The sequence below is a fragment of the Gobio gobio genome (assembly GCF_949357685.1).
Source record: "Gobio gobio genome assembly, chromosome: 7".
Lineage (NCBI taxonomy): Eukaryota > Metazoa > Chordata > Actinopteri > Cypriniformes > Gobionidae > Gobio > Gobio gobio.
The window spans coordinates 37,560,232-37,575,402 of NC_137103.1; the positions used below are offsets into that span (position 1 = coordinate 37,560,232).

Below are 15,171 nucleotides of genomic sequence, written 5' to 3' on the forward strand. Positions count from 1 at the left end.
TGTACAGTAAAACATAGAAAATAAACATTTAAAATGTGCTTCCCTTTATATCATTAAACCTACAGTAACTATATGAAATGTATTTCAAATGTGAAAACAAATATAGAAACACATAAGCAATAACCAAAAAACAAAACTGTGTCTAATGTGGGTTACGCACTGACATTAGCACCTTTGTAGTTCCAGTATACCTGGAAAGTGTTACAGCCTCTCTTGTTTGCCCAGATATGATATTTCTTTCTTTCTTTTTCTTTTTTACATGCAGATGAAAGGCTTACGTGGATATATCAAATGAAACAAGAGCCTGCTCATTCAGATGATATGCTACTGTCATGTAACGTGCATTAACTGCAAATCAAACTAATCCAGATGTGAAACTTCCTACACCTGTTTTTTGTCCTGTGAATTCTCTTCTAACAAACGGTCACCTCAGGAGGGTGGTGCTCATGTTTGAAGTCATTTCACCCCTGTAGTTAATTTCTAATTGGTTAAACTGATGGTTACAACTCACCCAGTTCTTCCCTCCATAACTCGCCTTAAGTTGTGATACCGTTAAATTCACAGTACTTCTGCATCTATTCGTTAATGAATAACTTTCAATAACAAACATAGCCTATTTATAATATTTAACAGATCCCTTTATTTTTCTTTGGGCTAGGCTTTTGCATAAATGTTCAAGTAATTATAAAGTTTACCTTTAAGTGTGCTTATTGTGTCACTCAAAAAATGACAACTTCAAGTCAGGCTACTTTAAAACAACGAACGACTAGAAGCAGAGGAGCTCGGCGTATAAAGTTGAGTTTGAGAGAGCATTCCTAGAAGAGGCGCGGGTTTCATCCGAGCTCACGACGGTCGTAAGTAAACGCTGGAAATGTTCCGTACGCTGTTCCACTAGGGTCGCATTAGATTGTGCATGTCTCCGTTTCAAAGGGTTGATAGTGGCTCCTCCCTCTCTGTACCTTGTGACAACAACAACTCATCCACAGAGCAGAGGCACACTTTTCTGCTCATTTTCTTCCTGTCATTCTCTCTCAATCTTTCTCAGAGCCCTAATTTCAGCACGGCACCTCTCCACATCCATTCGCGCGTCGGCGGAGCGCACTCGGGTGGATTTCTTCTTCTTTGCGCTACTTTTGCATACCCTCTGAACTTATTTGATAGGTGCAGAACACCATGGCCGTACCGGCTGCTCTGATTCCTCCATCGTCTCTGGTCCAGCCGTGTCCGATCTCAACTCCTTCGTCAGCATCATCAGCATCATCATCATGCTCCGCGATCGCAGCATCATCATCCTCGCCCTCGGCCACTTCTGCGTCTCCCTCTCAGTCAGCGCCCCAGAATCTGTTCCGCACGGATCTGATCAGCACCAACACCAGCAGCCTCTCACTAGCCGGCAAGCCCGTGTACTCGACCCCGTCCCCTGTTGAGAACACCCCGCAGAATAATGAGTGTCGGATGGTGGAGCTTAGGGGCGCCAAGGTGGCCTCTTTCACAGTGGACGGACATGAGCTCATCTGCCTGCCCCAGGCGTTTGACCTGTTTCTCAAACACCTGGTCGGGGGTCTGCACACCGTCTACACCAAACTCAAGCGGCTGGAGATCACGCCGGTGGTGTGTAACGTGGAGCAGGTCCGCATCCTGCGCGGACTGGGGGCCATCCAGCCCGGGGTCAACCGCTGCAAACTCATCTCCAGAAAAGACTTCGAGACCCTCTACAACGACTGCACTAATGCCAGGTCAGAACAAGTGCCACTCTTTTAGTGCTCGAAACCAGATAATCAATAGACAAGTTAGAAGGGAAGTGAACCTTACAGTAGCCTACAAAGTAAAAAGAGTACAACTAATGTAGGCTACAAACGTGCAGGACATTTACAAATACTTTTGCACTTTAAAATATATGTTCCAATTTGAACCCACAATGATTTTTCAGCCGGATGCTACACAAGTTCAACAAAGAACTTTTTATTATTTCTGTAGTTTTATGTAGGCTACTGCTCTTTACTTATTTTGAAACATCAATAACTTTCATTTCAAAAAGTTATTGATAAGTACAGGGATCTTTGTTGCAAAGAAACATTGAAGAAACGCATATTGTTCTTATATCATTAAAATAATCATAAGAAAAATTTGCAACTAATTCTAGAATACTAAGTAATTCAACTTTTCGCAATGGTGGAAAGTTGAATATAAATATAATAAATAAATGCAAACATTTTATTGAAGTCTTGTAGTGCATGTAAAATACAGGGTGTTCTTTAAAAAAAATGAATATTGGCACAGTCAAATTAATAAGAATTAATATTTATTGTAATTATTAAATAATGAATAATTCATAAATGACAGTTGGCTCAAACATGTTTTGTGGAAATCATGTACAAGTGTATGTACAGTGCATTAGAGCTTTTTTCTCGTTATGTATTTTTCTACGAACAAATGTGATTTTTATTTATTTATTTCAAGTCACCCTGCATTTGTGCATGTTGAAAGCAATATTGAGCTCCTTTTGAGCATAAGAGGAAATATTATTTGGTTTTGTGTTATTTGAGCAGATTTAAATGAGCATGTTTGTCAGAATTATTATAATAGATGCTCTCTCTTATTAGTTGTATTTACAGGCAGACATTTCGTTCTGCTCTTTTCTTCCTCTGGGGAAAAATCAAATCATAGTCAATAAGTGCTTGTATACTTAATGGCAGGAGTGATACAGTGCTTGAAGGTACAAAATCACACAGGAAACAATTACTGCTTGTAACATCGGTGAATAATTCGCCCTGAAACTTTAATGTCACCCTTTAGTGATCAAGTGAATGGGCCCAATAATTACTAGAAAAAGTAAGCTAATTTAAAAATGTCAAGGTGTTGACAGCTCATCTGAAATGAAAACATAAAAACACCTTGCATGCAGCAATTCGAGCCTGAGTGTTGTACAATTTCAGACATTTTTTAATGAGTAATTTCAGTGCTATAAAAGCTGAACATTTAATCACAACTTTTTTTTATGAGAATCGCTTTATAATTAATATATATATATATATATATATATATATATATATATATATATATATATATATATATATATATATATATATATATATATATATAAAATATATATATATAATATATTGTGGATCACGCAAGTGCATAATCTTAATAATGTTAATATCAATCCTTTTAGATCTGAATGTCCAGTGATATCATATTAACTATTTTAACACAATATTGTTTCTCACAAACATAGCATTAAAATATATAAATAACATAAAACACACTCATAATATGATTTTCTGTTTTGGACAAGTGCTACTTTTACTCAGTGTGAGTGCGGATTAAAAACTCTTTTGTTAAATCACACATTATACCATCACAAGTTTTTTGCAAAATATATATATAATTATAATGTGCAATCATTAATGATATATTTTTTTTCTCTTTCTTGTGATCCACATATATTGGACTTCTTAATGCTAGTCATAATTACTACTGCAGATTAACACCAAATGCATTGCATTCTTTTTTATTTCATACACTTGATTTAAAACAGTTATTATACATGATTGTCTAAAAATGCATGATGTAAATATTCCCATTTATCTGTATGTCAAGTGCGGTGTGTGTTCGTCCAGCAGCAGTGCTAATGGAGCAGTCTGCTCACAGTCTTTCCCATGCTGTCTGAGCGAGCTCCTTCTGGGCCTGTGCTTGCTTTCAGTCCGGCTCCCCTCCTCCTCGTGCCACCCTGTCCCAGGGTCCTGAGGTGATGGAGTGTGTGGTTTGAACTCCGGGGCTGGGAAAGAGAGTGGTCAGTGATGGGGTTAAAGGATAATGCAGTGCTACACATTGCTTTAATGACGCTAAAGTGCTGGCCTATTACTGCTGCATAGAGAGGCCTGTAATTGTCTCTGAAAGCACCTGGTACTGCCGGTGTTATGCTGAAATCAATCACCTCCTCCATGTCTGCTTCCCATTTGGAGGATTACATCATTTGTATGGACAAAGGTATCTGCTCGGATGGAACACAAACACACGGGCTCTTATTTACAGTGTGGATTTAATGTATCTACATCTGCTTTGATTCTCTGTACGGGGAAGGTCAGCACGCTAAGTCATAACTCTTGCATGGACGTGACTCGTGCTCCTATTTAGAATTTTAAAGAAGGATTATTTTGTTTAACTAAAGCAGTCTAGATGTTTATGATATAATGTTCTGTTTTGCTATATGGATTTAGTTCCTTTGGTATGTAGAGAAGAACTTTACAGAGGAGTGGCGCAATGGATTGTGCATATGCCGACAGCATAAGAGGTCAGGTTTGAGTCTGGCCTGGGATGCGTTCCAATCCTATCCCCATTGTCTTGCAAATAAAGGCAAAAGAGATAATAAAAAATAAAATGGCATGAGCTCACTTTTCCAGCATGCTGCTCGGCTTCCAGAGTGCTGAAGAAGTGCTAATAATCCTCTTTGCTTCGGGATAACAGCGGCCTTACATCTTTGTCTGCTCACGTTAAAAGAATTCCCCATGAAGCGGAGTCAGACTCGCCCCTGTTCTCCCTTCCGCATGAGGACGTGTTCCTCCGGCTCCCCCCCTCATTCTCCTGGGGACTCTCGGCCCAGATTAATGCGCACCTTCTGCCGCCGAACAGATACGGGGCTGTAATCTCTCTGCTTTCATAGGAGTTATGAGTCTGCCCCGTGAGAAGCAATACTTCAGCTACTTGTTTTCCTTTCCATTTTGTCCGTGTGGGACGGTGCGGTTCTTGCCGCCTGGTGACATTTGAACTCTTAAGGAAAGGTTATTGAAACACCAGGGCGGTTGGGCTGGAGGTGAGTGCTGAGACAGCTGTTACATTGGAGGGTTTGTCAGGCTGCGTACGGCCCGGGTGGTTAATTGACAGTTGTTGTCAACAATGGAAGGTTGAATAGATAGCTCTGAATGCACTTGCATATTTTAGACTTTACCTTTTTTATTTAATTAAATGTAAATGAATAAAGAAGGTGTCCTTTGTGTTCCCCTCAAGTTTGAATTCATTAATTATGTTTGAAATCATATTTTGTTACATTTTTACTTTTATAATTCATTCACAAGAGCATCACATTTTACAAAATATTTTTGTTTGTGTACAACACAGACTGGCATATTTACAGAGGAGCGTCATTATTTTGTTTAGCACTCAGGGGTGCGTCTTAACACACAGTGGCAGATTTTATCGCTCTTTTTTTTCCCCCTCTCGCTCTCTTTGCAGTGCTCTTCTGATATATTTGTTTTCGACAAGGCACGGATGTGTTTACAGGTACTCATGGGAAATCTTTGGATCGAATTCAAATCATTCCCAGTCAGAGTGGGTGCTAAGATACCCGTCACCCAGCAACCACATCCAAGAGGGAGCTGAGGCGATAATAACTTCAAAAAACAGAGAGACAGATGCTGATTAGGATGAAAGAGTTGAGGGGGGATGTGCGTGTGTGTGCGTTTGGAGGGGGGGGGGGGGGGGTGCATGTTAAAAGGCTTGTTAAAATCACAGATTCATTGTAGCACTTTCTTACAACATACATTATGATTCCATATTCCTCACTTGCGATCAGTGCTGATGGATTGAAAATGAAGCAGATAAACATTTTTTTTTTCGTCGCCGTGAGTCATTGGAGCTTTCCTTGATAGGATTAGCCACGTGTGTTCAAATTAACTGTGCACTTGGCATCCGTTGTCAATGCAAGAGGATACAGCAAAAGAGTTTGTTATGAACGTGACACTAATAAAAGCAATTTGATACCTCTGTATTCAATTGAGGTTCATTTGAAACAGCAAGCCCTTATATTTGCACGCACTTTTACATTTCAGACAGAAGTTCCTTCTTGACATTTGACCTCCATATTAAAGGGATAGTTGACCCAAAAGTGAAAATCTGTCATCAATCTATCTCTAAATCTGCTTTTTTACTGCTTATGAATAGTTAGTAAGGTAGTTTTTGTAGTGTTTAAGTTTAGGTATTGGGTAGGATTAAGGGATGTAGAGTATGGTCATGCAGAATAAGGCATTAATATGTGCTTCATAAGTCCTAATAAACAGCCAATATCCTAGTAATATGCATGCTAATACGCAACTAGGTAATAGCGAGAATTTAACCCTAAAATGAGTAATTAGTAAAAATTAGGGTCCCACTTTTTTAAATACTATGTACTTACATAAAAAAATAAGTACAATTTTCTTATTGTGTTCATATTGTATTGCAAAACTGATATTCGGGTAAAGTTAGGGACAGGTGTGGTGGTATGGGTAAGTTTAAGGGTAGGGTTAGGTGTAAGGGAAGTGTCAACAGTGTAATTATAGATGTAACTACAGCAATTATTTACAGATGTAATTACATGCAGATACTTTTTAAAATGTAAGTGCCTGTAAAAACATGTATGTACACAATAAGTGCATTGTATCAAAATATTAATTTAAATGTTAGTACATAGTAGTTAAGGCCACCTAATATAAAGTGGGTCCAAAATTAGTAAAATAAGTGTTACCAAATTTGCTCACCCTAATGTTGTTCTAAATCTTTTTTCTCCCTTGCAGAACATAAAAGTAGGTATTCGGAAGAATGTTTGTGTCGTACAATGAAAGTCATTGTTTGGCCAAAAAAAAAAAAGAAGCACTGAGACATTTTTCAAAAAGTCTTCTTTTGTGTTCTGTAGCAGAAAGTGATGCAGGTTTGGTACAACATGAGTTAAACTATCACTTTAAACGCACAAATCGTGTTCATTGAGCGAATAGCGGACGTTTATGAATTTTAAAACCGGTTGCGGTGACCGTGAGTGATGGCGTGAGTCATCAATCAGTCTCAAATCAAACAAGCAAGTGTAAGTGTGTCAAATCATCTGCAGGTTTCTTTTTTTCTGACCACCACCAGTATGAAATGAGACTGGACAGTGACACTAGCCACCGTAGTCGCACCTGAGACAGATTGCCGGTGGAAAAAGCAATGCATTATGAGCTCTCTGACTCGGAGCCCTGGCATGTCTTTAGCCACCATCCCTACCACATTACAGCATATTTAGGAAGCAGTGCGCAGACCGCTGACGCTCACGCAGGGACGCTAACCACTACTGACACAAGTTAGAGGGAGCAGATGAGATTTCTTGATTGAAGAGCGATTCCAGGCCTTAGCTCGGCTCTGTCTAATATGGTCACATAAAGAAATTGATTTTCCTCAGAAATTAATTAATTTTTCATATAGCCCAAAGCTGGAGTTTAAAAAGAGAGTGCACTTTCTGGTTTCCTATTTTCCTCCTTTTTTAAAGAATTATTGCCTAATCATATTAATACTTTTGCCCTAAGGATAGAAAGATGATTGTACAAATGCATTCGGAAATATGTATCGCTGAGTATTTATGATTAAATTATGCAAATAACTCGGCTCTCATCCTTCGCGGACCCAGATTGTCTAATTAGGATTGATATGCCGAGTGGATGTTCGGGAATCTGAATACAAGCATGTCCAAAGAGCAGAAAATTGAAAATGACAAGGCCGGAATCCTTAAAAAGTGTTTTTTTTTTTTTTTTCACCGTCTAATTCAGCGTAGCCATATCAGGAGTTAATTTTCCCTGGCTTCATTTTCGTGTTGAAGCTGACATGAGGGGGAAAAAAAAGAAGAATACTTCAGGGAATCAATCTCAAATGGGATTCCAGAAATTTCCTCTTCTTGTTTTTTCCCCCCGTCTTCAAGATCATATCAAATGATGAATCTCCTCCTTTATAAACTTTTTCATGCTATCACGGAAATATCTGCGTTGTTTGAACTTAATGGCCTCTTCTTGTCCCAGTCTACTGTGATAAAAGTGAATGATGGGAAATCTACCCTGTAAGAGTGATATTTACTCTGTTATAAAATGGAGGAATGTCATGATGGATGTTTTATGAGCTCTATGGTTTTGAAAGAAGACAGCAAAAGCTGGATATTTAAGTTTGAACCGCTGTCATGAGGTGTGGGGAAACTCTGAGATGCCGTCAGCAGGTTTTGGCTGGACTGCGGTGAAGGACAGGTGACTGCTGAGGTCTCGAGGCTGTTTTCATTTAGGTCAGAACAAGCGCCACTTTACAGCGCAATGAGAGCACCATAACTCCATTAAAGGAAAACAAAGGGCTCTGAAGTGCTGGAGACACTTTTCCTAGGACAAAATAAATAGAGCTCTCAATTCAATTCACTTCAAGCTCTCCTGCAAAAATGAATTATATTATTAAAGTACCGTTCATAGAACTGCTTTCAGAATTTCGCCATAAATTATATATTTAGTCATTTATGAATACTCCATGAAATATGCTTAACAGGGCATGTTAAGAGTTTTTTTTGCTCCTTAAAAATACATTTGCATGTTTTTTTATATGCCGCCAAAACAACTGAATAGTCCCCACTCAGTCAGATAATTCAAAGGAATGAAATAAAAGACAAAGTTATACGTTTTTTCTAATTTACATTCCTCTTTTAGCAGAGCGACAAAAGACTCCTAACACCTCTAAAGGTATCTCATAAAGTTCTGATTGTTATCTAATCTTTACCTGGCCCTCAGCTAATGACACTCGAGAATAGAATGGAACTCTATCAGAGCTCGAAGCACGATGGGCCTTTGACAAAGCTGAGACACCAGGCCTCTCTTATGAAGCTGGAATCCTCACGGACCGCACAGAAGCCTATCAAGTCAATTTAGCACAATTGAATCATAATAGAAAAGCCAAATTTCGGTGCTCGTTGCCGCTGAGGATACCATATGTTGCCCATATTGATGCAGTTGTTGATGTGTTTGTGTCTCATTCCCGCCAAAGCGTCTTTTCTTTTTATATTTTTTATTCAGTAGCTTGTATTTCTTTTAATTCGTCCATCGCATTGATGTAAATATGTAAGCGTCAAGAGTTTTGATTATATTCCTCAAAATATGCGCAACTGTGTTCAGTCCTGCATTTGAATATATGCAACATTCTAAAATGCGGCAGTAGCCTATTTATGAAAACAAAGCAAACAATTAGGAGACCTTGTAGCTCGATCGTGGTATGCCAACTGAAGGCCAGCATCAATGAGCGTTGCATAGCACACAACTCTCTGCTGGGGAAACATCCCAACTTGCAATGCAGCCCATTTAAAACAAATGGAAATATTTATTTTAATAACTGTAGTACAAAGTACGCATATCCCCAACAACAGATCCCTAAACCGCCCGAAACCCTCCATGGGCAATACTGTATTTCATTATCAGCAAACAAAGGTGTTGTTCCTTTGAAAGCAACCCAGAGCTTCTCATGTTGCTGTTGTCTAAGTCCAGTGAGACAGGCATTCTGATAACTCTTTCTATGATGCTCCGCTTGAGTTTCTCCTGCAGACTCAAATGTCAGCTTCTCGCTTTAAAAAAGAAAGTGTTTTTTCCATAGCAAGTGGCTGTGGTACCCGGCTATTATTACTCTCTTCTTAAAGACTGACAGTTTGCTCCAGAGAGACATGACACCAAACTCGTCTGCTGGAGGCGTACCACTGCATTTCCCGTCTGTCCAATCAGATATTTGTAAACTGACGACACCTGGCAGGAGAAGGTAAATGGTGAGCCCAGAGCTGTGGCAGACACAGATATTGTGTTCATGCCTTTGTGCGATAGAAAGATTCCAGACACAGTTACATACTCAAAAGCACAAACACATTCTCACAATCACTCGGAATAATTTGTACGAGATGGCGAAATCGCATGATATCAATGTACAACTTAGATCGTACAAAAATGTAGTACTTTCACATGGGTCCATATTACAATCATTGGTTTTAGGGTTTGGGTAAGGGGTTGTTTTTGTGCGACCATCTCATACACATTTTTTTTGTGTGTTTTTTGTGTGAGACCAGGTTGGAGAAACAGATCAAACCATAAAAAAAACATTTCTCAGAGCAGAGGTGGCTCTTTCATAGCTCAGGAGACTTTCTCTCAACTTTCTAAGAGATCTTTGATCTTAAATTGAATTAATTAACTGTAAAATTCATGTGAATTGCATAGCTCACATAATTTGTATTGACTTTTTACTACACAGTTTGAGATATTCTATGATTTAAGATGCTTATGAGGTTAATGGGGTCTTTTTCCCAGGAGAAAAATCTCTATTTCTATTTCTGCATTTATTCTCATTTAGAAACTTTTGAGCTCTCTTTTGTGATTTTTCTTTCCCATGATATTTTTCGTCGTCATTGCATTACTGCTGTTCATTTTAAGAAACGCTTAAGTCTTGCCCACCCCATGCTCTTACTGCACCAGAAAGGATTATGTTACTAATGATTTTGATTGTGGATTTATTTTAAGACATGACGTCACGAAGAGATGATTCAGAGAAAACGGTTCCCTTGAAAGTTCTGCTTGTTGTTTTAATTTCAGAGCCATTGAAGAGGAGGTTCATGGCTGTACACACATTTACATATTTACATTCATGTGCTCGGGAGAGAGAACATTCTTCCAAAGTGTCTTAAAGAAGGATAATTTATTCTAGTTGTGGATCCGGTCTCACATTTTAAACTCTGTTGTGAGCTGTGTCTCCATTCAGACAGCTTATGCTGTTCTAATACGACATTCCCAGCATAATGTGTCTGTCCACATCTATTATCCCGCTCTGGAACAGGCAGTGTGATATCCGTAAACTTCACATATGAATAGGCTCAGCTGAAAAGGAGAATGAATTAAGTCAAGCTGACATCGCATGCCAATAAGCTTTGTTTCATTCCCAGTGCAGTATTCATTTGCGGCACAGAAAGATTTATTGCATGATTGACAATTATGAGAGGATGACCTAGTTTTTTGTAATGGAACAAAAATGGTTTTCATGGGACGCCACTGCCTGTCTGTGTATTCTGTGGCTGCCAACCAAGTAATAAGTAGTTTTTCTCACCAACAGAAACTGTTGAGGGGGAGGCAGGGGGAGGTTTGAAAGAACAGTGAATCACTTTACTTTTACTCAATATATTTTGTCTTGGATAATTCAGTATTAAGTGTCAGCGTTCCCTATAGACATCAGCTCCCTTTAAGCTAATACATTCAATTTGCTCCTCAAAGTTATTTTCAATGCGATTTGACATGGTTCTCCCTGCAGGCGAGCACTTAAGTAACTTTATACATGGAGGAGGTATGGTATAGCCATTCAATATGCTACTAAACTGTCTCCTGCGCTCCCAGAGCCGCCCAACAACCTTACATACAGCTACTACTACTTAACCAGAGCCATTTTCAATGGGATCTGGCTAATATTTCATGATTCATGCATTTTGATCTTACCTTTCTATTAACTGTTTTATTCAGCTCAGTAAAGCTCATTACAGCTGTGAGGAGGGCTCCGGCCCCCACGGGACCATTGGTTGAGTGGAACCACAAATGGCACAAGCAGGGTTTAGCCAGAAGTTAATATCCTGCAAAATTGTTTCTGAGTAGCTCGGTAGAATACGGATGATTAAATGACACGAGCAGATCAAAAAAACGTTTTCTCTGACTACAAAGTGTTAAGTGCCGGTGCTTTCAAGCGCTACAGATCTCCCAAGGTTGCCATTAAGTGGAATAGGACTTATTTAATGGGAAAGACTGTCCTGCCGAGAAGGGAACATGGTGCTGAGAGCACAGTGGAAGGTTTTGTTAGCTGTACAGAGAGCAGCAAAGCCTTGACAAAACAACAACAACAACAGGAACAGAAAAAGACTGTCAGTTCCTTTGTCGGAAGTTGATATTATTATCACTCTGATGAGGTTAAATAAATATAAAATATATAATATAAATGCAATTGTGTGTATATATAATATTCATACACCGTATTTTTATTTTATTTTATAGTTCTTTAAATTAAAAGATATATACAAACACCTCTGGAGTAATTTAATAGTTAATTTTAATAATCAAATATATATATAAAATATATATACATATAAAGTTATTTTGTGTTCCAGTGTCAGTATTAGTGATGGATTTTAGTGATTTTCTACATCGTTTTACTCATACTATCGGTTTACTACTACTATCGGTGGCATACTGATTAGGTTTACTAATATTACATTGGTTACTACTAATAGTAAGAGTATGCTAGTATGTGTTTCCGAATTCAGCTCCGTCTATCGTCTTCATAAGTGTGTTATTGACACATTCACTCAACTGATTCGTTCAAACTCACACAGGTTCATTCATTGAATCATTATTCAAAAACACTGATTTGTAAATGAATGCCGCTGTTTTGTGCTGCTTGGAGACGCGTAACGCCATTTATTTTTGTTTTGAATTATTTTCACTGGCGAAAAAAAAAATGGACTGGCAACTGTCAATATTGTCTCTCAATGAACACAATGCAATGCCCTATCATGTATTTGATCTGCATTCGGAACAAATCGCGCTCTTGTTTGTGTGTTATTGTGTAAATATTTGGGCCAAGCCGTGCTACATGTGCAGTGTCGACAATGTGCAGGTCCCTGAAACCTAAAAAACAAAAACAAAAAGTCCAGTTTATCTCACTCATTCTTAATGGTACAGCAGTTTGCCTCTTTTAGCAAGCATGTATTTCTGTGTAGCGACTTGACCTTTTGTTGCGGTCAGAGCGTTATCCGATTCTTTCCTCTTTTTGTCTTCAGTGCTGCGAATTCCTAAAGCTTCACCTTATGGTGAACAAATGTGAACAGACACAGTTTCCCAGTCTCTCTTTAGCCCTCCTCCCAAAGATAAAATGCTATGTTACCGATTCCGAGAAGACAGATTAAGGGTTGTAAAATGGAGTATGAGGATTTTGCAGTTATCAAATGTCCTCTCACTCTTGACCTTTCAAATGTCGGAAAAAGGAATGTGAGACAAAAGCAAGCTCACAGATCTGATTACACGGATCAAAAGTGTCTTTACGCTCCTGTCAGTGACAGGGATGTTTAATTGGAGGATACTGGGGAGGGCAGCTAAAACAATACATCATAGTTATGTCTTCTGTGCTGTTTTTATACTTTAAGTATTGTAGTGCTGGAAACAGCTCGTAGTTGTTGGGGCATTATGTAATTTTCCCTTGATAAAAGAACCTCTTCTGCAGCTGTGTCTCTTGCTTGTCTCACAGTCACATTCCAAATAGTCTAATATTATTCCAAGAGTTGCACTGCTTTGAGTGGGGCCCTCAAATGCGTACTTTAAAAGAATAGCACACATGCTCACGGCTATGATATGTATATTCGTTTTGCCATGGAAGGAGATTTGAGACAGGATAATTAAAGGTGCGCTTCTCAAAGGGTCAGGGTCAAGCCAATAGGAATGTCAGAGACTTGCGAGGCTATGACAGCTCTTTTCAACAGGCCACGGCGGACTGGTGCAGGCAGAGATAGCGCAGCGCCCCAGAAAGGGCAGCACGCTGACAGCTCTCCAGCCACGCCGTCCCAGCAGGAAGGCATCAGTTTGAGAAACAGATAGGGAGCGAGGCCGTCGGTGGCGCGGACCGAATCGGGACAGATTAGGCGTGGCCCGCGGGTCAGCCCGTTCCCACCGTTTTGCTCGTGGCCTCCTGGACCCTTGAGTGTTATTAATAAAAGACAGGGCCAAAGTGCTCATTGAAAATCTCAAACTCACCTCTTTCATTAGAGTTGGGCGTATGTTGCTAGCACACAAACACACAATTAGTATGCTAGCTGTGGACACTAGTTGACATGTAATGTGCCCTACAGTTGTCTTGTTGGAACTTTCTTTTTCCTATTTTTAACCTCTGTAACTTAAAGATGAAACATGCCATTTTTTATGTTAAAATTCTTCTATCCCAGCTTAATATGCTGAGACAACTAATGGTTTACCAATATATATTCCCAGGGCTAATATACAGTATTGGCTGACATTTGGTAATTTAATAATTATAGACATCAACTGTAAGTTTTGATATTTGGACATCTTGTGCAAGTATTTATTTTGACATTGGTCATGTTAAGATGAAGATTCATTGAACACATTGATTTTCAAATTATTTACATTTATTTGAGTAAATATGTAAAATAAATATACATTTTATTGCAGAAATGTTCTATATTTGGTCATTCATTTACACAACGACAGCATTTTGGGGGCCTGAAAACACAAACTTTTGAAAACGGGTATCAAAGTGCAAGTTTTATGAAATCGATGCATTGTCATTTACATGTAAGCTACAAAATTGTGAATTTCTTTATATCGCCCACCCTGATTGCTATGTATCCAGTGTCATTGGTCATAAAAAAAAAGGTAGACCACTAGAGACTACTATTAGCAAGCATCCTGATCTTATGATGAAAAGTAATTATTTCGCAAGTTGCCGATTTTGTATGAATTCATACAATTTGGTTCATATGAAATCTTTTTAGAAAAAAAGTAAGCATATGGCTTCACCCCTATCCTTACAAAAATGAAATCTACTTCAAGATAATTTTATTAAGTATACATACAGTAAGTAAAGTTCAAGTATACTTTAGGTATACTTTATGTAGTAAGTATACTAATATCAATGTACTTATAGTATACTTGTTAGTGTACTATTTCAATACTACTTGGGACTATATTGGCCAGTTTTTAGTGTATAAGAGTAAACACTTATGTATACTTTAAGTGTAACAGTAGTAAACTTTGAGTACACAACTAGTTTACAGGCTACATTATCTTTTGTCCTGCAACTTGTAGGCCTACTGATAGTTTACTAGTCACTATTTTAGTTTATTAAAGTACACTTTGAAGTATACTCTCAATAAACTAGGCTACTAGTTTACTAGTTTTATACTGCAAGTATACTTGTAAGTTTTTAATATAAATGCATTTTAATATAAATCAATAAGACAGTGTAAAACTATGTGAAAAAATTATTTAATAGGCTATTCAAGTAAAAAGAGTAAAGATAACTACAAGCAGAGTATGCTTAGATTATTTAGATTATACTTTTAAGTACAGGCCAAATATATCTTGACCAGTCAACATAGCAACGAGTGAGTTTTGGGGCGGGGATAACAGTTTGTTCAACCAATGGCAGATTTTGGAAAACCTGTTTGAAAACAGTCAGTATTTTTGTAATTCCGTTTAGGGATGCTAGTTGCGCAGAAATTCAAACCTTCACTTTTAACTGGGTCTCTGTTGATGTAGTGTATTTGTCACAGTAAGTAATCTGTATTTCAACACGTTAAGTGAGTATATCTGTACACACAGAGATAAACCGTGCTCC

General features: G+C 38.4%; 3 protein-coding genes and 1 long non-coding RNA gene across 18 annotated transcripts in view; 2 read left to right on the forward strand and 2 right to left on the reverse strand.

The window, feature by feature from the left end:
* piga (phosphatidylinositol glycan anchor biosynthesis, class A) overlaps positions 1-15,171 on the reverse strand; it is an 882,343-nt gene that overhangs the window by 438,317 nt on the left and 428,855 nt on the right. The window lies entirely within an intron of this gene.
* The window catches only part of LOC307129066 (uncharacterized protein), a 538,951-nt gene that overhangs the window by 154,013 nt on the left and 369,767 nt on the right, over positions 1-15,171 (forward strand). The window lies entirely within an intron of this gene.
* Positions 886-15,171, forward strand: part of dachd (dachshund d) — a 121,322-nt gene continuing 107,036 nt past the window's right edge. For 14 of the 15 annotated variants that reach the window (XM_079821699.1, XM_079821707.1, XM_079821706.1 and 11 more), the window contains exon 1: positions 892-1,736. In XM_079821699.1, the coding sequence (XP_079677825.1) occupies positions 1,174-1,736 (563 nt within the window). In that variant the 5' untranslated portion in view covers positions 892-1,173. Of the gene's footprint in view, positions 1,737-15,171 lie in introns of all 15 variants that reach the window. The other variant, XM_079821702.1, reaches the window with a different exon arrangement.
* On the reverse strand, positions 3,652-4,533 carry LOC307129360. Its single transcript, XR_013816890.1, has 3 exons — positions 4,399-4,533; positions 3,941-3,997; positions 3,652-3,781 (listed from the first exon to the last, which is right to left on the reverse strand). It is a non-coding gene; the product is annotated as an uncharacterized lncRNA (long non-coding RNA).